We start from the raw sequence: 22,379 nt of genomic DNA, 5'->3' as shown, positions 1-22,379 counted from the left end.
TATCTTTACATTATGGACTTCTCCATGTATAAAAATACTTTACACAGCTACTAAACTACTAACTTTGCTGTTGTAATTTTTCTTGTTTGTTTGTTTTTCCCATCTGGGTAGAGAATGATACAGAGTGAAAAGCTTACATATATTACATTTATGCTACCTCACAGTCTTCGAAATATAAAACTAAATCCTCTAGAATGTGGTAAGCATCTGTACTAATATTAAACATGGAATAGGGATTGACCTTTCCTCTTTTTTATTTTTATCTTTATTTTATTTTTATTTTTATTTTTTTCCCCTCATGGTCTTCCCACTAGTGACAGGAGTCTAAGATGTTAATTCCAATGCTCAGAACTGTGCTAGATTCTCATGATGTCTTTAAACTTTATTTAAAACACTGAATTTATGTACAGTAAGTAGAAAAAAAAGAATTACGTAGTTCTATTTACCAACAAATTATTTCTCCCTCAAATTGCTCAGATTTATAGTTATTCAAACACTGTTCAGTGATTCACAAAATCTGTATCTTTCTGAATAAATATACAATCATAATGTCTTACGAATATCCATGATAGATTTGGTACACCAGAACCCCATAAGTTTTTACAAAACATTTGCCAAAACACACAACTACAGTTTCTAAGCCTCAAAGTTCACCTTTTCACAGTGATGATGCTAATCAATAGCAATTCATTTTTGGCTGACTTCACGTAGAGTGAAATCACAAAGCTATCCAAGGTTGAATTTCAGTCAAGCAATTAAGCACAAGATGACTATCAAGCCAAGAGGTGATGTGAAAGATAAATTTACTTATCTGTGTCTGTAAAATTTAATTCAGTGCACCCAGGATGGCTACAAGCTCATGTCTACAACGATAATTTTTAATATTTATTATACCAGATACTCAAGGATCTCTAGAATATTCACAAAATGATTTTGCATATGTTAGTACATTTAATAGACAAGTTTGGTATCATTGATTTCAGTATAAATCACTGCTCAGCAGAGTACTAGAACTCGTATGTTCTGAGATACTGTATTGGCTAATTTTCAGAATGTTAATAGTTCTTACCGGTTTGTTGTTCATTAGAGTTCTTCCAAACAATATCTTATGCTTATTCAACATGACATTTTTCATATAATGTTCTCAAGGTGTTTGTTCTTCCATTCATCTTAAGTAAAGAAAGCAGGGGAGGGAGGTGGGTGAGGTGCCAGATTCCAACTTTCAGATAAAAAGATCAACTTCCTCTTGAGTGCCCAGTGCTCTGACAGGGTATGGGCTGCAGCGTGGAGATCTACTCCACCCATGGGCTGCAGGGGTCAGCCTGCTCCACCAGGGGCCACAGGGGAACTTCTACTGTGGGGCCTGGAGCACATCCTGTCCTCCTGCACTGACCATGGTGTCTACAGGGCTGGTTCTCTCCCATTTTCTCACTCCTCTCTCCCAGCTGGTGTTGTGCAGCAGTTTTTTTTCCCTGCCTTAAATTTGCTCTCCCAGAGGCTGAACTAGTGTTGCTCACTGTCTCAGAAGGCCACCATATTTGTGGAAGATTTGGGGAAGAGCATCTCTGGTCACAGGCTTGCCAAGCTGGTAAAGAAGGCTTTAAACTAGAGTTGCTGAGGGATGGGAACCTCCATCCTGGAGGAAAAGGGGCCTTTTTTTCCCTCAGTCTTCACTAACAAGAGAATATATGTACTTGATATATGTGGCTCTAGCCACAGGGGGAAAAAAAAAAAAAAAGAGTCAGGGAACTAAAGGCCAGTCAGTCTCACCTCTGTGCCTGGCAAGATCATGGAGCAGATCCTTCTGGAAACTATGCTAAGGCAAACAGAAAAAAAGGACAAATTAGTAACAGCCAACATGGCTTCACTAAGTGCAAATGATGCCTGACAAATATGGTGGCCTTCTGTGACAGGGTTACAGTACTGGTGGAGGGGGAAAAGCAGACATCATCTACCTGGATTTGTGCAAAGCATTTGACACTGTCCCATGTGATATCCTTGTCTCTAAATGACATGGATTTGACATATGGACACTTGGTGGGTGCAAAATTGGCTGGATGGTGTCACACAAAGAGTTGCGGTCAATGGCTCAATGTCCAAATGGAGATTAGTGACAAGTGGTGTTCCTCATGAGTTGGTATTGGGACCAGTAATGTTTAACATCTTTGTTGGTGACATGGATAGTGGGATTGGGTGCACCCTCAGAAAGTCTGTGGATGACACCAAGCCGTGTGGTGCAGTCAACATGCTAGAAGGAAGGGATGCAATCCCGAGGGAACTGGACAGGCTTGAGAGGTGGGTTCCTTCAAAGCCAAACCATTCTGTTAATCTATGATCCAGAGCTGAGCTCCAGCCCTGGTTCAGAATGGACTTGGCTTCCCACACCTTCCCCATCACTGTGGACTTGTCTAATAATCTGGACCTGAACCTGCTCTGCTGACCTGGCTTAAGTACTGTAGAACTGGGCCCCAGACAGCACTACCTCAGCCTACCAGCTCTCCTTCACTTGGAAAGCAGTCTGCCTGTCTGCTCCCTGACAACATCGCAAACATATGTGTCTCTCATAACAAAAGAGCAAAGGAACAGTGTATGTTGGAGTCAGCAAACACTAACCTCTGGTCTTTACTGACTTAAGAGAGAAAAATAGGAAAAAAAAAAAATGTATGAGTGAGTTTAGATTGGTCTTTGAGGTTTTGTTAAAAATGATTTTTTTTAAATATTCTGAAATAACCCTGAATACAATGTTCCCCAAAGTGCTGATTTTATAGAAGCAAAGGGCAGTGTGAAATCATTTACTCAAATTTGCTTTTTAAAAACTGTGTATTTATGTATTTGCATTTAAAACAAAGACAGGAGAGATTCACATAAATTTAATTTAGATTGTAGATTATTAAACTTGGGAAAAGATATGAAAGTGTTTCTAGAGACCTATGATTTCCAGCTTTCAACAGGACGATGTAATTTTGATTTTATCTTTTATAGACCAACAGTGTTATCAGAAACAGAATAATAATAATAATAATAATAATAATAATAATAATAATAATAATAAAACAGTTCAACCAGAAATTCTCTTTTTCACTTTTTAACAACAGTATTCTCTCTTGAATATTCTCCAAACATCTTAAAAACAAACAAACAAACAAAAAACAGTTGCACAGTTGCTCTAGAAGATAATTCACATTATATGCAAGGCCTTTTTCCCAACTGAATTGGCTAATAACAGAACATTTTTATTTATTTATAGTCTGAGCCTTGCTCAACAACACAGAAACATTAAATTCTAATACAATCTGCTTTCATACTAATAATTTATAAGTAAGACAAATAAGACTTATAAACTCATGACCCAAAGAATTCCCTTTTAATAAAAAGAAACCTCTGGCAACCTCAGTCAGATACCTGTAAACCACCTGTTTCAGCTTACACAGACCAGAAATGAACATTTAAAATCAATGTTTTTTGTGCTTTACACAAAAAGCCCTGTACAGGGCTTATTCAGGTTTTAATGTGAGAAGAATTAGTACACATTTTCAAGATTTTTGATTTCACCACTACTTTGTGCATGGAAGTCATTTCCAGTTACCTCCACCAAAAGTTATTCTGCAAACTTAAAGCAAAAGATTGAACTGAAAGCTGTGAGCCACAGATTGATTATGAATTAGAGATCACCTAAATTTTAGAGATCACCTGATTTATCTCCTAAATAAATAAAATAAAAATAAAAAACTATTGAAATAACAATAAAGTATACTGAACAAATTAGTGAATTTGTCTCTTACAGACATTTTCTTCAGAGATACTCAGTGTGTGATGTTTTTTTAATTGCAGTTTTTTAATGATTGTTTACAATATATGTGACTGTTTCTACAATCCCTTTTTTTTTTTTTGGATTAAAAAAGGAAACTAAAAAAAAAGCAATCAAATACTACTGGAATCCATAACACCCCTTTCACAGAAAATGGAAGACAAACGTTAGTTACATTTTTATTTGACAATTACCTCAATATTCAATATAGAAAAAAAAATAGTCTGCTTTATTTCTGATTGTGAGCAAGTCTTCCAAGAACACCATTTAGTCAGTCAGAAACTATACTGATAAATGATAAATGTTATTGTGTCTGACAATATTTTAAGACACCAAGACCTGCAACAAATTTAACTTTTTAATGAATGTTTATATTCATAACAACACATATATCTGAGCCCCAGCATGTTTAGTAATCAAATATTTCTTCCTTCTGGTGTTACTCAAATATTTAAGTCTGCTGCAAGGTGGTATCATTGTACTATGTTGACATTAGAGAAAAGTTGCTGATTTATTGGCCTTTTTTTTTTTCATTTTCTCCATCTGATCATAGAGAAAATGTTTTGTGTGTATGGCTAATTTACCAAAAGAGTAAATCATGGAAAAAAATAAACAGAGAGGTATGAATAAGTTCAAGAAAAGGAAAATACTTGGAGTGAGGTGAGGGAAATTACCCTTTACCTCACAGATCTTTCTTTCCATGTTGGTTCTGGCACTGTTTTTATTGGTTTATTTTAAGTACAAGTTGTTTTGGACTATGAATTATGTTAAAATAAATAAAAATGAATATCTTTATTGAAAAGACTAGGAACTGTGTCCGTTTTACATAATCCTTCATGCTGCTTTAGCAGTTTGCAGTAACATACATTAACATACAGAACATAAAATCCTGATTATTTAGATGCTGTTTACTGCATTAATCTCTCAAATATCATCTGAGTGGATCATAGCATACCTGATGGAGTCCCATTTAAAACAATAGATTCACATGAAGAATTGCATAAAACCATCCTGCTTAATTCAGGGGAATCTATTATGGACTCAAGGAAAAAAAATATATATATTTTTTTCTTTAATGAGTATTGCAGAGAATTATCTACAATGACTGCCAAAATTCTACTTCCAGAAATTACCTGAAAATAATGAAAAAACTTCAGAGTAACTACTTTTACCTCCCTAAAAGGTAATTAACTACTTTTACCTCCCTTACCTTGGGATTGGTACACCAACACCAATTGTGCACTCATTTTTACTGTAAAATTATGAAGTGCCTTTATGCTTATTTTAAACACAAGAGAAATATTTATTTTTTTTGGGGGTGGAAAAAAAAATAGGGAAGATGACCAGGTAAACACTGAGAGCTCCTTGCTGTATGATAGCATTCTTCACTGTAATCACAATTCATAAAAAGATTGAAACCAGTGAAATATACAAACTGTCATTGTCTAACAAGTTGTACAATACTGCAGCTACCAGTTTCACATTTTCATATACAAATAACAAGTTATTGAAAAAAAAATTCTAGGAAACCAGGAACTAGAAAGGACTCTTATATGACACATATGCAAACGTGATTTAAATATTTTCTAGTCATAAACTATAAGGACAATTCTGTCAAGTAGACATTCTTTTGGGCTTACAAAAAAAAAATAAACTTGAAAGTTTGGATGACTTTTTTCTGTGTGTGTACAAGATTTTTTTTTCTGATACATTTTGTGCTTTTTTAACTGTCTCTTCTCCCATAAAATGTCTATTTTCATATTTACACAATTATATGATTCCCACTCAGGCCCCTATTATCTCAAATTCCCTCTTGTTTTGTGTACCATTATGTAAATAATAAAAAATAATATTATGTAACCCCACTGGCCCACAAGATAGATTTTGGTTTTGACAGAGAAAAACAGTAAATATTCCTGGTAAACTATGACGTAGTTGATGATCAGGTTTAGAATTTAAAACTGAAGAGAAGTATCTGTGTTCCTTCTGAAGTCTATATCCATCAGATTAAATTTAAATTCAAAAATCTACCTAAAAGGCTTGCTACACATATATTTTATTTTGCATCTACATGCAATAAGCTCAGAAAAAAAGTCAACTACAAAACACCTACAATCTCTTTAAGAGACCCATGAAGGGGAAATGTTATGTCAGTGTGTAGGGCAGAAAGACCATTATAAGGTCTCTTCTCCAGGTTGAAAAACCCAAAATCTCTCAGACTGTCTTCATAGGACAGGTGCTCCAGACCTCCAATCATCTTTGTAGCATTCCTGTGGACTTGCACAGGAATATGTCTTGCACAGGTCTATGTCCTTACAATAGGGGTTCCAGAGCTAAACGCAGTACTCCAGGTGGAGTACAAGAGCAGAGTAAAGGGGAAGAATCACTTCCCTTGACTTTCTTTCCATAATTATTTCAGTATGGCGCAGAATGTGGTTGGCTTTCTGGGCTGCAAGCACACATTGCTGGCTCATGCTGTTTTTCATCCACCAGTACTCCCCAGCTAAGTTAATAGTGAATATGTGCTATCAGTCTGGGAGGAGAATATATTGAGAACAGCTCTGCAGAGAAGGACTGGGGAGTATCACTATCAGCTAAGTTAATAGTGAATATGTGAAATAAACCATGTACTTTATTCTGTTTTGTAAATGAACTTCTATACCCTCAGCAACCTGTTCAGGATGCAAATTTTGTATATACCCAGTCCACAAAAACACTTGTCATTTTTCCTATCAATAAGGTGTGTTTCAGCTGAGAGAAATTACAGAAAAAAAAATAAATAAATAAATTCCTAGACCATGTGTATATAAGAAAGTACACTTTATTATTATGAATATTAATGGCTTCTAAATGTAAATTTAATTAGCAAAAATAATAAAAATAAAAACTAAACATGACCATCTCCATACACCTTGCAGAATAAAACAGAATATCAGCCTCATCTCAGTGTTCACTGAGCTTTGTCTCATATTTGTTAACATAAATATTTCAATATTTAATCACCGTTCCTGGTTGGGGAGCTCTCAGATTACATACATATTTGCAGTCAAAAAGGGAGCAGGCCATATATTTGCATACATTAAAATAAAATATTTGAGTAAGAACCATTCCTGAATTTTGTCATCAATATTGATATTGGCTGAATTTTAAGTAGATTAGATGAAATAATCATAGTGAGTACATTTTCCAGGTTGAAGGTGAAAGTACTTTGTTTAGGCTCTTCTTGAGTTTCTTGGCACTTTGCCAGCGATCATGGAAACCCTCTGAGGAACTTGTGGATACCTGCTGTTGCCAGGTAAGGAGCCATCGGAGTAACTGTCCCTTTACTGTCATACTCTCAGACACAGAGCTCCAGAAGGAGGATGCAGTTCTGCAAGTCTCAGGCTGTAGAGAGTCCCTGGGGCTTCTCACTGGGGCATATGATATCATACACTGCAGGGAGTGTGCAGTTATTGAGAGGCTATGCTTCCATGGGAGTTGTGGGAAGAGGTTACCAGACTGCACAGCATCAGAGAGGATGAGAAAGAGATGAACCAGATCTTCTCTGAGACCCCGAAGTTTCAAGGACCCTAGCCTTCAACTGAGGTGGAGGGGCTGGAAGAATCTGTCCCTAAGAAGCTGGAAAGTGGAAACTCCCATGATGGTAAAGGCTGGAACCTAGTGACTTCTCGTACTAGAAGGCAGGCTTCTGCCCCATCTGATAACCAAAACAGGTCCACTGCCCTTGCAGTTGATTAGAAACTGGGAGTATTGTCAAATGGAATATCTTTCCTGTCTGAGCCTGAGTCTCTCATTATCCACAGAAGGGAGCTGTAATAGCAGTAGGAGACCCCCTACTGTCAGGGCTGGGGCACCCATTTGCTGAGCTGAAGTGTCAGAGGAAGGTTTGCAGCTTGCCTCAGGGATTTAGTGGAGATGCTGCCAATTCTCAACTGGCCCTCCAACTATTACACCCTGTTGCCCTTCCATGTACATACCAATGATTCTGACAAGGTCAATACGCATATAGTGTCAAGTGCAACTGCACAGCTCTCAGGGCGATGGCATGGTAGTAGTATCCTCGATCTTGAGAAGGAAGGCCTGAGGAGGACTGGATGGATCCTACATTTAAGTAATTGTGCAGTTGGTTTCAGCAGCAGGATTTTGGTTTCTATGACCACAAGTCCCTTTTTGAGGGTCAATAGATGCTTCAGAGAGACAAGGTTCACCTAACTAAGCAGGGCTGGCCAACATGATAAGGAGAGCTTTAAAGAGAGGAGGAGATTGAACAAAGAAGTGGTGAAATTCTGGGTGGAGCAAGGAAGCCAGGGGTCCAGGATAATAGGAACAGAGGGCACATAGCAATCAACGAAATAAGGTTGAATTAGAATCACTTCAACTGTAAGCATTTAAAGAAGGAATTGTCTGCAGAATAGCCTTATGAGGAAATTTATTGTACTGATTATAAGGAATCAGCACACTTGGATGAGTCTCTGACATGCTTCTGCACTAATACATGTAACATGGGGAAGAAACAGATGGAATTAGAAGTCTATGAACTCATAAGGGCTATGAACTCATTGGGACCAAAGAGGCACGGAAACATTTTAGGAAGACTCACATAACTGGAGTGCTGTGACTGATGCATACAGACTCTTTAGGAAGGACAGGCCAGGGTGTGCTGCCCTTTCCAGGAGAAAGCAACTGGAATACATGGAACTCTGTCTTGAGATGGGTCAGGAACCAACAGAGAGTTTATGCGTGAAGATTAACAGGCAGACCAATGCAGATGCTATTGTAACAGGGATCTGCTATAGACTTTTTGATCAGGATCAGAAAGTAGACGAGGTCTTCTTCAAACAGAAGGAAGAAGCACCACATTCACAGGCCCTGGTCTTCATAGTGAACTTGAATTACCTTAATAATCTGCAGCAGGGTACAAGCAGTCTAGGAGGTTTCTGGAATGTATTGGTGACAGCTTCCTGGCACAGGTTATCAAGAAGCCAAAAGGGAATGGTGTTCTGCTAGATCTCTAACTTACAAACAAGGAAGACCTGGTTATGCATATGAAATCTGAAGGCAGACATCACTGGTCTGATTATGAGATAGTGGAGTTCTGGATTGTGAGAAGGGGGAAGCAGGGCAAAAAGCAAGACCGCAACACTAGATCTCAGGAGAATATATTTTGGTCTGTTCAGGGATCTACTTGGAAGAATCCCATGGAGCCTAGGATCCAAGAGAAATGGTTGACATTCAATGATCCCCTTCTCCAAGGTCAAGAAAATGTCCATCCCAGGAAAAAGAAAAGCAAACAAAGGCAGCAGGAAGCCTGCAAGGTCTTTGAGGTTTTCCAGATTAACTATCTATGACAGTAGGTTAGAATCGTCTTTTTCCTGAACCTAGCTACTTTTAAAGATTTAAATTGTTCAAAAGTAAAACACTTTTTATTCCATCTTCAGCATGTATACAGATCTGAAGACACGAATTCTCAGAGTAATTCCTGACAGCAGAAGTCAAAGTTGAAGCCTTGGTTCCCATGGGAAGAAAAGAGTACATGTTCAAGACAACACTTACACAGCTGTATGAATACAAAACACTTCCAACACAATTCAGTTATTCTAATATTAGTCATTCTTTATGTATCCTTTGATACAAAGGTTATTTTTTGAATAATGTTACAAAAAAAAAAAATCAGATTCAAGTGCTTTCCATATTTAGAAACAGAGACTGAATATACATCCTTCTTTGGATGTATCTTTCTGTAACACCTTTTGTAATGCAACTTCGTCAAATATTTTTTTTTTACTTGTTTGTTCTGTTTAGCAAACTATCAGTGATTAGATAAGAACAATAAGCATGAACTCATGTAAAAATGTCATGCATAAAATTCTTATTTGCTATATTATTACATGCAATTGATATTTAAGATGGGGTTAATATGACTTAATTCTCAAACTACATTTCATTTGTGTTTAAAACAGAACATAATAATTATAGTTCCAACCAAGAATAATCTAAATGAACCAAGAATTAATCTAAATGAGAAATCTAAATGCAGCCATTTAGATGATTTTGAAATGTTCTCTAATCTCAATCAAGAGATTTACATTTCAGCTAATCCCTTGGAGAATATTGCTTGAAATTCATAAAGGATACATGTTAACTAAAATTTTCAACACTTGACAATCCATCAGTCATTTGGAGGATCAGAACTCTGATGTGCTAACATGCACATAGTTGCTTTTGCTACTATGCATAGAGAGGTGGAAGTTTTAATTCAGGGAATACACAAGTGAATATCCAATATTAGAAATCAAGTGATTTAGGAAAAGTATCTGAAAATGATTTCTTTTTAAAAAATAATCACATTTTGTTATGTTTCATTACTGAATGAGGGGAAACTGGAACTCTTGACCAAAAACACCAAAAGGTGTTTTTTTGTTTGCTTGCTTGCGTTAAAAACAGTAGCATAATTTTCTTGCAGGTGATTGGATTATGACAGAACAAAGGTTAAACAAATTAATAGATTAAAAAAAAAAAAACTGTTAAAAAAATAAGTAAATAGCAAGGATTGTTTTAGGTACAGGGATTATAACAATAATTTCTCCTAATTTAATTTTAAATGTCAAAGGGTAGCTGGTTTGGAGCATTCTTAAGCAAAAGATCTGAAGCAAAACATGAGCTTTGATCCTGATTTTGCCTCAGCTTTATGGGAAAAAAAAAATCAAAACATTTTTTCAATAATTCCCAAGTGTGTTTAAAGGTTCAATATTAGGCATTTTGGTTTACATTTCAAAAGAAGGTATAACAGAATGCTGAGAACATTTTTTAAAAGACTTTTGAAATCCAGTGCTTATTTTCCAATCACCCAGTTTAAGATTTTTTATGATCTGAGGTCGGTTTACTGTTACTATTTCTGAAAGGGGCTGTAGGGAAAGGGGGGCTTTTTTTTTTTTTTTTTCTCTTCTCCAAACATAATCTTATTCCCAAAGTAAGGATCATAGACTAATGACCCCCTTAGAGAGCTGAGACTAACTAATCCAAATCTTTCCAATCATCAAGATAAGAACAGATATGTCAGTTTATATGCCCATGAGTAGAAAGACATATACCTGCTGTATTGTATGCGTAAATAAGCTTCTATTCTCTGCAAAAAGGCTGAATGATTAAATCATTAATCATTTATCTTAACCCTCAGAACAATGTAAATTTACCTTTAATTTACCAGAGATAATTTAAAAATTTGGGATTTTTCCAGATAAACAGCATACAAGTTCAATTGTTGTCCAGACTATAATAGCCTACATCACTTTGCTTGTTGTTATCTATCACTGTGTATTCATTACCACTTGTTAATAAATTAATGGATTAGGATAAACCATGGTCCATTCTAATAAGCAAAGGAAGAAGAAAAACATTAATTAAAAATGCAGTGATTTGTCACAAGATGATGAATGTAAGCATGTAGAAAATCACGTGAAAAAAGTAAACAATGCAATGGGTAATCTCTCTCTTTCAAGTTTTATTTGCCATATAAAAGGTCACTGAAATAACACTTCTCTGTTTTCAACTGATTTCTTAGCTGACCTTCCATCCTGACTTTATACTGCTATATTAAGCCAAATTTATAGATGAATAAGGTATCACAAGGTAACAGTAAATCAACAGCGGTCAGTATGACTAAAAGCAATCAAAGCAAGTTCAAACTATAATCAGTTTCATGGATTTCCTAGACTGTACTAGTGCAATGTGTTGCAGATCAGAACACCGACTTAACATAAATTAGCCCTAAGTTAACAGATACCTAACATGAATGTTAACTGATAGGAAAAGAAAGTACTAAGTAAAATTATTTCCGTTTACAGTACATTTTTCAGTGTACCTGTTAACGAATCATACAAAGAATACATCAAAAATGACAGGAACAGTCAAAGCACTCTACAAAGTTATTTTAAGTCAGGAACTAAAGAAGATCATTTTTCTTACAGACAGTGAGGATTGTTGACTATTCAGATTAACTGTTAAGTGACGTTGAGGTGATCTAATTGTAGAACTCTAAAAATATGTATTAAATTATGAGAATACTAAATATTGTGAAACACTAGAAATTGTAGTCATTATTTTTCTGTAGGCAAAACAATCCACACCAACAACATATTTAATAAAAATGTCTGATTGAACATAACATTACATTTTCAGGAAAATGAAGATTGCATCAATGCTGCATGATGAATACTAGAGTATTATACTAACATTCCTTACAGTGCAGGTAATTTGCAGGTATTATACACCAGAATCCAAAAGTTGTCACATTTTGGTGTGGTGAGCTTTTTGTCCTTAAACAACAGCATATACTATAAAGGACAGATTAAAGCAGTTTAAAGTTTACTTTCTCTTTGGAACCAAAAGATTAAGAGGTTTCAAGGAGCGCTGTTTTTAAAACTTTGTTTTTAAGGAATTTTAAACTGTTGTGGTGTTTAGACTTAAGACTAATGTGGCATAGAATATTGCCTCCACATGGCTCTCCTTTCAGAGTATGAACCTAAAATGTCCAACTTTAGTCACTTGGATCTGTATAAGCAAGTACACGAAACAATTTCTATAGCTGGAAAGTGCCTGTAGAAACAGGTCTACTGTTTTCAATACAGTTTATACGACAGTTCCTTTCCATGTTATCTGTGTCATACCTACAATAATACATTATTTCAGAATTATGAAGGGTAAAATATGAAGGGAAATACCCTTCATCTAAGGGTATTTCATACTAATGTTCCAATAGGCTTTAGGTACCGATTAGTGTAATTTTTGTCTCATATCCCACAAACTGAACTATAAATTTCCCTCATTAATTACCAACACACTAGACAGTCTAGAGTAAGAGTATTTTATGTACATCAGCTAGAAGATAATGTTTTTAAACAACACAGAATTCACTGCCTATACAGGCATTTGTAAGTATACAGTGCACACCAGTGGAACATAGCAGTATATGCATGCTTTCCACTATTCACAGTATAATGCAAAATTGCTTTGTAAATATCCCATCTCATTTAACTTTTAAACCACCTGAAAAGGATGTTCTTCAGAAATGATAAAGGCAGCTATAAAATGCCAAGGAACACTAATAATGTGTGTACACAGAAATGTTTTATTGTTCATGTTATAAGATTAAATAAGAATTCTAAAAGCTAAAAGTTTAACAGTCTTGCAAACCATAATTCAGTGTTTACAAACATCTGGACAGCACACCAAGGATTTACACTGTTTTACAAGGAGCGCAAAGATCAAACTTAGTTACACTTTTTGTGTCTTTCAGATCGTAAGGTTAGCTAATTGACATATAAGCTAACTTGTATGTAACAGAACTGGACAGCCCATTTCCAGGGCTGACTATGGACATTCAGTTAGCAACATCATTGACGCAAAATTTGTATGTTGTCCAAAGAACTTAAAGATTCTTAAAGAATTAAAATAAATAAATAAATAAATAAATATTAATTTGAAAACAAATATATCTAAGGTCAATGGTTCCACAGACTTGATCTTTGCTTTTCTGAGGATTTTAATGCAAACAAAATAATGTATGTATAACGTTACACTGAGCAAATGCTTCCTTCTTTTAGGAAAAATAATTTTTTTTGCAGTTCTAAATATGTTAATTGCAACATACGTGAAAATTAAGGTAAATAAAATATTAAATTATTTACTATCCCATAAAGCTGTAAACTTTTCTAGAAGTAGAACTGAAGCCTCTTAACTAGACAGTACATAAAAACCATTTTCAGTAGCTAAGAAATATTAATACATAAATTTTAAAATATGATCACATGGGCTGTGTATATTTTAAAAAGCACATAAATGATTCTCTTCAAAAGCCCAAAATTTATCTAATCATCTCTGAGACTGACAGCATTGTTACGCCACAAGTTCACAATAATTTGCAAGATAGCCAGGTAGCTCAACACATTTTTCCTGCAATAAACAGAAATTGTAATGAAGAGGCACTCCACTCTTTTCTCTCCAAGAAAATATTTGGTGTACATAAATGTTAATTCATTAGTTCTCTAAAGAAAGCTGAGACAATTTTCTAAATGAAGAAACTGTGCTGCCAAATATCAACCAAGATTTGAATAAACTTCTCAGTGTAAATCTTAACTTCTTATTTTACTATTTAGTGGGAGAGTAAAATTTTTACAACAGAAAAAGAAACAAGCAATTTCAACACTAAATGCAATTTCATGTCAATCCATAAAAATTATCTAATTTATGAAGCCAATTAGCCCAAGTTCAATGCTACAATCACACATAAAGCTATAGATAATGCTTGTAGTTACTGTAAAAATAAATTGCCACTTTACTACCTTTCTTAGCGAACTCAAGAAATTGAGAACTGATTTACAGTTTCCGAGTGATGCAAAATTGATCTATTAAAAAAAAAAAAAGGCAAAAAAGAAGAAGAAGATGATGATTACCAAGATCATTGTGGTTTTCCATATTTAGTTTGTTTTGTTTTCAGATGAGTGGATACACATCTTTCAACAGAATATAATTAGTTATTTGGAGTACTAATATTCTTGGCAGCTATGAAGCTTATAACATTGCACTAAATCTCAGAGTTTTCCAAAAAGCTAGCAGAGTTATTGTTAAAAATGGTTTAATTTGCAGTGGCACTGACACTGAAAATCTAAACATTCTTTTCCACATTCCCAGTGGAGCTGTCAGGTGATCTACCAAAGGACATAACAGAGTAAGTTATTCATGACTCTGAGGCCAAAAACTCTTGGTTAAGGACATGAAAATAATCCCAAAGCAATGATTAATGTTATAAATTTATAAATTGATTTGTGATTTAATATTGCAAGTGTGTATATGAATCAGATTCCATGTTTATCTGCACTTTCCTTTATTTCCCTTCCAAATTACTCATTGTCAAGAACCTTGGATGGCTCTTCAATATCCATTTCTCATAAAAATATCAATTCACTTACAAATCTTGTTAGTTGGGGATGTGTATATTTCAAAAAAGGAAGAATTTTCACTTAAAATACAACAAGAACAAATATAATTTCATTGACATTTGTCACATTCATCCAGACCAATGCTCTCCTGAAATTTAAAAACACGTATGTCTTGTAAATCTCAGAAGACAAATAGAATGCTCAAAATAACACCTGTTTGCAATTAAAGCAAGTCAGCATGTTCCTCAGATAAAAAGCAGAAACATGCATGTATGTTTGTACATGCACATAAATAAAAACTGGAAGCTATCAATTTTCAAATTCTTCTCAGCAAGCTTTTACTCCTTGTTGTTCCATTCCTGCTGACAGTGCCATAAAACATGAAGACCACCATTCTTAAACAAGACTATTAATTAAATCTGGATTTACTTCTGTTGTGCAGAAGTATGACAAGCTAAAATCATACTTAATGAGCAAACAGAAAATAAAGAACTAAAATCTGATGGAACTCAAATATGACAGATGTTATTTTGTTGCTATGGATGCTTATCTATGAAAGAGCTTTCATTTACATGCACCACCTTGTAATTAGGACTTGGAATTTAATAAGCTGCTCGCGATCTTTCCCAGAATGTGAAAAGAAAGTTAACTAATTTGCCTAGATTATTCTAAATCTGATATGTTAAATTTATACGAAAATGTCAGTTCTATGCTGAAATTTGGTTATATAGATCTATATTTTGAGTTTTGTTGGATTTAAAAGGTCCTGTTTTTATGAAAGCTAAATACAGAATGATGCAACAAAAGTAATTGTTAGCCTTCTACTCATGAACTTATTTTGAAATGAACACTGCTTTCCTAACACCATCCTTATATACCCCGGCTACGTTCCTATATTTCTCCTTTGTAGCATGAATTCCTGTATAGTGCTTTCTGACATCAGAACTCCACTGTGAGTTCTCTGCTAAGCTAAGTCCTTTTCCTGACACATCTACTTCTCCTGAGTTCTCTAGAGTTATGTGGACAGCTCTTTCTTGCAGTTGGAAGATACTGGCCTTGAGGCCTGCTGGTTTTGATGAATTCCTTTGTTTATCAGTCAGAGCTACCTCCCATGAGATCCCACCCACCACTTCCCCGATTAAGACAACCCTCTTCTTTCTTTAAATTCAAGGTCTGTATGTTCTTACTACTTGTCTTTCTCACTCTCTTCAGGACCACAGGCCACAGATTTCAAAGTCATTATTGACAATGACATTACTTACCATCACATCTCCAATTACTTCCCTCTATATTAGTTAACAGCAGGTCCAGCTATACATTGTCACTCGTTGGTCCGTCTAATACCTACAGCAAGGAATTATTTCTGAAATCCTTCAGAATTTGATTGCATCACATCCAGCCATGATGCCCTTCTATCAGTTGTACTGTCAGCCCCCCATGAGAATCAGATTCTGCAATTCAGAGACTTAGGTTCTTTAAAGACTTACTCGTTTCCTCGTCAGGTGGTCTGTAACAAGCTCCCACCACAATCTCACCCTTACTGGTCTCTACTCTGATCTCAACCCACAAGTTCTTAGCTCAACTATCACCATCAAACAGAAGATCTTGAAAGATTTGAGCTGTTTATAGATCTGAGTGCAACTTCCAACCCTTCATGCCTCCCTTCCCTGTCTTACCTGAAAAGCTTACATCAGTCCTTCACAGCACTCCAGGTGTATGAACTTGGCAGAGTATCTTAATTGCTCCAACAATATTGTAGTTCTGTAATCATATACAGCTCTAACTGTTCCTGCTTGTTTCTGAGAATGTGTATTTCTATATCAATACTGGAAGGTATACCTTCACCTTGTTTTATTCCTGAAGCCTCTCTTGCTCTTATCAATCTGTACCCTGAGCTTCCCACCCTTGACCACCACTTGTTCACTTAACTACGGTTTGTGATCTCCTTCCCACACCATTCTTTGTTCAAAACTCTCCTCATCATGCTAACCAGCTTGTTGAATAAAGGAGACAATACCTTGGCCCCACAGATGTCAAGCCCGGAGACATATACTCATTCTCAATATAACATCCACGGTGCTGCTGGTGCCAATGTGGATGAGCAGCCAGGAGTACTAGTCTAAGAACTGGACAAGCCTTGGAAATCTCTCCACATGTCCTGGATCAAAGTCCACAGCAAGCAACATAAACCTCAAAATGTCAAGTGTTAGACACAGAGTTTCCACACAGAGTCTCCACAGGAGGGACTCTCCCACTACTGCCAATTGCTGTTTCCTCCTCATATTAATGCATAGTTCAGGTTAAAGTTGGCTCTGCACCTGGGAAGGGAGATTCTTTTGCAACAGAGACAGAGAATGGAAAGACTGGGGAGTAGCTTCTCTGGAAATGTCCTTGGGTGTCCTGGTGGGCAGCAAACTTGATGTAAGCTAGCCATGTTCCCTGACAGCAAAGATGGATAAAAGCACCTTACGTGGTATTAGTAATAATTGTACTGGGTCTGTCTGGGATGGAGCTAACTCTCTGCAGCAGACCATACAGAGCTGTGCTCTGCACTTGTAGCTAGAAGAGTATCATACCAGTGTTTTGTCTACTGCTAAGCAATACTGGCACCTTTTCAGGACTCCCTGTAACATCCCCAAAGCCAGCTGGCTCAGGGTGGGCAAGAGGTGAGAAAGGAACATCACCAGGGCAGCTGACCTAAACCAACCAAAGGGAAATTCCAAAAAATATGATGCCACATTCAGCAATAAAAGGTGGAAAAAGGAAGACAAGGGGAGGGGTGGGCTCTCATGAAAAAGTGTTTCCTCCCAAACAATGGCTACATGCATTGAGGCCCTACTTCAAGAACGTTGTCAAGCATCACTTGCTGGTGCAATTTCTTTCCTCTGCACTTCCACATGACCTTTGTTTTTTAGTTGTTGTTGTAGTTGTTTGTTTGTTTCCCCTTTTCCATTTTCCCTTTAGTTAAATTAATTAATAAATAATAATTTTCCCTTAATTATTTTGCATTTAATTAAATCATCTTTATTTCAACCCATGAGTTGTTTCTTTCCTTTTCTTCTTCCCCTCCTCTTCTGAGGAGGGTGAGTGAGAGAGTAGTTGTGGTGGAACTCAGCCACCTAGCAAGGTAAAATCACTACAGTAACACAGGCTAGCTGAGTGCTCTCAGCACTTGTTAGACCACATGCAGAATACCGCAACCACTTTGGGGTGCCTTGCACAGGAAAATGTGGATGAACTGAAGCATGCTCAGAAGACCACACAGACAGTTACATACTGGAGCACTTGCCCTGTGATGAGAGGCCAAGGAAGCACAGTTTGTTCAGCCTGGAGAAGAGAGGACTTCGGTGTGCCTCTCCTCTCTTTGATAATACCGTTACTTACAGAGGGATTATCAAAGACGTGAAGCCAGGTCAATTTGCACAGTGGTGCAAATTGGGAGAACACACAACAAGCATACATTTATATTGGAACATGAGATGTTCTGATGATTCCATCAGAAGCCAGAACCTTCTTCACCATAAGAAAAGTCTACCAGTGGGACAGGCTGCCCAGAAAGGCTGTGCAGCCTCCAGTCTTTGGAGACTTTCAAGACTTTACTGAACATAATCCCGAGCATAATCCCGAGATGCTCAGAGATGATCCAACTCTGGATCAGAGACCTCCGTAGGATCCTTCCAGCTTGAATTATTCTATGATCCTGTGGTGAATAGTTTTTTGTTGTTGTTGTTGTTTTTAAATAAATAAATAAATAGTTGTTTATCATTTTCGTAAACCCTAAAAATCATTTTATTCTTAGTTACACATGGAAAATCTGAAGTTTGTTTCTTATTCCACATTACAACAAAGTATTGCTAGCATACCTGGTTCAGACTTTCTAGCTTAGATTGTCTTAGTTCTTCATATTTCCGTTTCCAAAGAGATAATTCATTTGCTGTCCTTTCCACTTCTTTTTCCAGAAATACGTTCATTCTGAAAGTGATTTAAATATCAGTATTACATTTTTTGAAGACAACAAAAGACAAATTATATTTAATTTTCTTTACATAGGTTCAGCTCTATTTTGCTGCCTTTTCCAACTATATATTTGTGGGGTTTGTTTTCTGTTTGCTTATTTGTTTGTTTGTTTTTAATTACATGCCTGCCTACTATCACCATATAATTATTCTAAGAGATTTACCAAAAATAATAGCAGAGAAGAATAAAGAAATCCAGTCATATAAAATTCAAATTTTAAATTAAATGAAACTTTGGGCTCAACTGAAGAAAATTGGGAAATAGACTTCAAATAGTGATCTAGATTGCATAATATATGGTTAGATAGCAAAAATCCTCAGAGAAAAGACACTGTACCACTTTTTTTGGCTACAGGTAAAAGATTATTTTAAGTACGCACATATGTGGAAATATATACAGTATGTACAGAGTAATGAACAGAAATCCACAGGATCTACTTTAGATGTAAAAAGAAAAAGTAAAAAAAAAAAAAAGTTAAAATGTGTTACTTAGCTGTTTAAAAAATTTGGAAATTCAGATTGTTTAGCTCAGAGGGACTCATCCTCATTAAAGTGACAACTTTAAGGATTTGCCTTTGGAGTGTTATTTGAGCATGCTCATTCTTATATTCAGGAAAATATTTAAGATATGTAATTCACAAAGAATGAACGATGATGGTTCCTTGGAGAAAGGTATTGCAGTACTGAAACACTGAAGTTTGATTTTGATTTTTACCTGTCTTCAAAACACCTACATTATTTTCAACCATTCAGTAGATAATGTAAGAAATATGAAGCAGCATAAGCACTATAGGTGTTCTTGTCTTTGAGACCAGTTAAAAACTCATTTCTGTGTCCACAGTAAAGACTATTAGCCAAGTTCCAAAGATAAGAATGAACTTCTCATAATTTACACATTTTAAACCTATTTGTAATTTATATCTATTAATAATTTATGCTTTCATAATTTAATTTAATATTTGTGTAGCATGTGTACATCATTTTGCAATAGTCTAGCAAAATAGAATTTGGACCACAACTAAAAATGAAAGAAAAAATAATTCTTAATTGCAAATAAAATCTTTTAAATTATATTTCTAATAATTTTTAATGAAATACTGTCACAGTTTATAATCCCTGAATATTCAATTGGCTATAAACAGCAATGCAGGAATAAAATATGGAAGTCAGGACTCTGAAGAAATCTAAAATATGAAAAACAGTAAAGCCATAGAAGCACTATTAGGTTGGGAGATGAAAATTTTACATTATATACATAATACAAAACTAGAGGGATGCAGGGTGATGAGAAAAGAGAAAGATATTGAAATAGTGAAAAAAGAAAATTTGACTAGCAATAAAATAAATGTATGTCACAGGAATTCTTTACAGGAATTCTTTACAGGAATTAAACCATAGTATATTTGATGAGATATGTCTCTAGGGTATGTCTACGCAGCACACTGCAGGCCTGTGCAGAAGTATGAGAGTTACCGCTGAGTAATCTGGCTCAGGGCCTGGAAGCAATGTTAGCTATGCCAACGAAGCAATTCACTTGAATGAGCTATCTTCTTGCTGCCTCTGCAATTTCATATTCTTGAAGCAGAACCATCTAAATTGCTTATGGAGAGGTTAGTAAGGTAAGTAGAGGCATGTCCAAACAGTAGCTCTGCATGACTCCATGAGCTGGTTTGAGTTTGGAGAGAATGTAGCCGCAATTCTGGAGCACTGTGGGGAAAAAAAATTCTGAATGGTCCTGTGCAGAATGAGCAAGATCATACTGGCTGCCAAGATCACCTTTGGCCTAGTGGATTCAAGCTGTCTATAAACCAAGCTTGCTTTTGATGCAGCACAGCAGTGTCCTTGGCTTACTTTTATTGAGAAAACTGATAAATAGTGAGGAAGATGTGAGAAAATATTTAAGCTAGAGCTATGCAAGATAAATAAAAATGCAAAGAGGAGTAAGAACACTTAGACAGTGATTAGTAGCAGCTCCAGGATCCAGGAAGTATGAAAATGAAGTATAAATCTTAGAGAAAATCTGGGAATCTGAAGATGTCAACTCATCAAAATCATCCCATTCCCATGAGAAGTGGAGACTAATTCTTTGTGAGCTGGCAGATGATAGCTTGCCCAAAAAAGACTCATAGGGCGTCTCAGAGACTGGTGACTATGTTAATAATGTTCATAGTAACATTATTCTTAGGTACATATTGTGTGCATAGCCAAAAATAATTACTTCATACTTTCAAGTTGCATATATTCTGCTTACAGAACCTCTTTGTAAGCAGGAAAAGCTGCCCAAGGTGACCTAGGGAGGAAGTTGTTACACCGGTGTCCACTATTATGTAAAAATCACTGATATGTAAGCAGGTACTGACTGAGGTAGGTGGACTTTGAAATCAAAGTCTACGAAAATTTCCTCTTAAGCACAAGGCACCCCAATAACTGAGTACAACAAACATTAGATATTATTTCATTGGTACCACATTACTGGTAAGTATGATTTTGTGATTAACTGTATATTCTTAACACTTCTACATGGAGTGCGTCTTATGCAAATGACTAATAAGAAAAAGAAAACAAGAAACACATACATAGTACTGTGAAATGTTTTCAAAACAGGGAAATATAGATTTTCAAAACCACTAACTAATACTTTTTTTTTCTGAATTACTTAAGGCAATTAATAAAGCATAGAAATATCTAGGATAACATAATATGAGCTGCAAATGCAAAACATCACCATATCTACTTTAGAAAATGTCTTTAAAAACTTATTTTTAAATAAAGATTTCCCCAAGGAGAACCCCCAAGGACTTACTCTCTTTCCTTCTGTAAGATTTTCTGTAACTCAGCCAAATGCAAATGCAAGACAGAAACATGTATTAAACCATTCTCTGATGTCTGGGCTATATTGTCCAGACTTTTTGGTTCCTCCAAATAAATACTGGCAATTCCACAAGGAAAGGAATCAGAATGCTTTAGAGTTGTTTTTTTATTTTGATTGCTTCTTAAAGGGTCTTTGATTATCTCCACATCCTAAGAAAAGAGAAAAACATGACATTTCAGAAAAACATAAATGAGAAGTCTAAACATAACTTCTGCAAGGCCTACCAAGGCTCTTCCAAACACTTAAACCATGTAGGGGGGGAAAGGGAATAAGTAACATCTTGTTTACTTGCATAGGATACAATTAGAATATTCTCTAATGCAAAAAAGTCATTCTGGTTGGAGTAATCACTGTCGTAATCACTGTCGTTTCGTGACATTTCACACTCTGTGAATGTGCGAGATGTTCCGTATACAAGATATTTCTAATGTATCACTCCTAAACAAATAGGTTCCAGTTATCACTAGTTGGCTGTAACTATGGTGAAGACAGAAACCTATAACTATTAAAACCAGAAACAGAATTTGTACATACATATTGAGAAATTCCAGATAAGAACTCTTAGACTTCTAATAAAAATCATATTGAAGCAAGTGATGGACTTTAACAAGTTTTGTATAAGGAACAGTTACTTGCATAACATACCAATCTGTGTCCCATCCAGAAAGCAAAAGCACTATAATACCAGTTTTGAGGGTACATATTTTGCATGTAAACTGCAAGCAAAATTAAAAACAGGTAGAAAA

At 35.7% G+C, this 22,379-nt stretch overlaps 1 protein-coding gene and 1 long non-coding RNA gene across 9 annotated transcripts in view; one reads left to right on the top strand and one right to left on the bottom strand.

Annotated features, from left to right (window-relative positions):
- Positions 1 to 22,379, bottom strand: part of CCDC102B (coiled-coil domain containing 102B) — a 162,666-nt gene that overhangs the window by 115,812 nt on the left and 24,475 nt on the right. For 7 of the 8 annotated variants that reach the window (XM_072034801.1, XM_027451913.3, XM_072034806.1 and 4 more), the window contains 2 exons: positions 21,565 to 21,782; positions 18,609 to 18,717 (listed from right to left, as the gene is read on the bottom strand). In XM_072034801.1, coding sequence (XP_071890902.1) covers positions 18,609 to 18,717; positions 21,565 to 21,782 — 327 coding nt within the window. Of the gene's footprint in view, positions 1 to 1,069; positions 1,170 to 18,608; positions 18,718 to 21,564; positions 21,783 to 22,379 lie in introns of all 8 variants that reach the window. The other variant, XM_072034807.1, reaches the window with a different exon arrangement.
- Positions 9,023 to 9,395, top strand: LOC140001892 (uncharacterized). Its single transcript, XR_011807604.1, has 2 exons — positions 9,023 to 9,162; positions 9,247 to 9,395. It is a non-coding gene; the product is annotated as an uncharacterized lncRNA (long non-coding RNA).

This window comes from Anas platyrhynchos, chromosome 2, assembly GCF_047663525.1.
Source record: "Anas platyrhynchos isolate ZD024472 breed Pekin duck chromosome 2, IASCAAS_PekinDuck_T2T, whole genome shotgun sequence".
In the NCBI taxonomy this organism is placed as follows: domain Eukaryota; kingdom Metazoa; phylum Chordata; class Aves; order Anseriformes; family Anatidae; genus Anas; species Anas platyrhynchos.
This window is presented reverse-complemented; position numbering and strand designations above follow the sequence as displayed.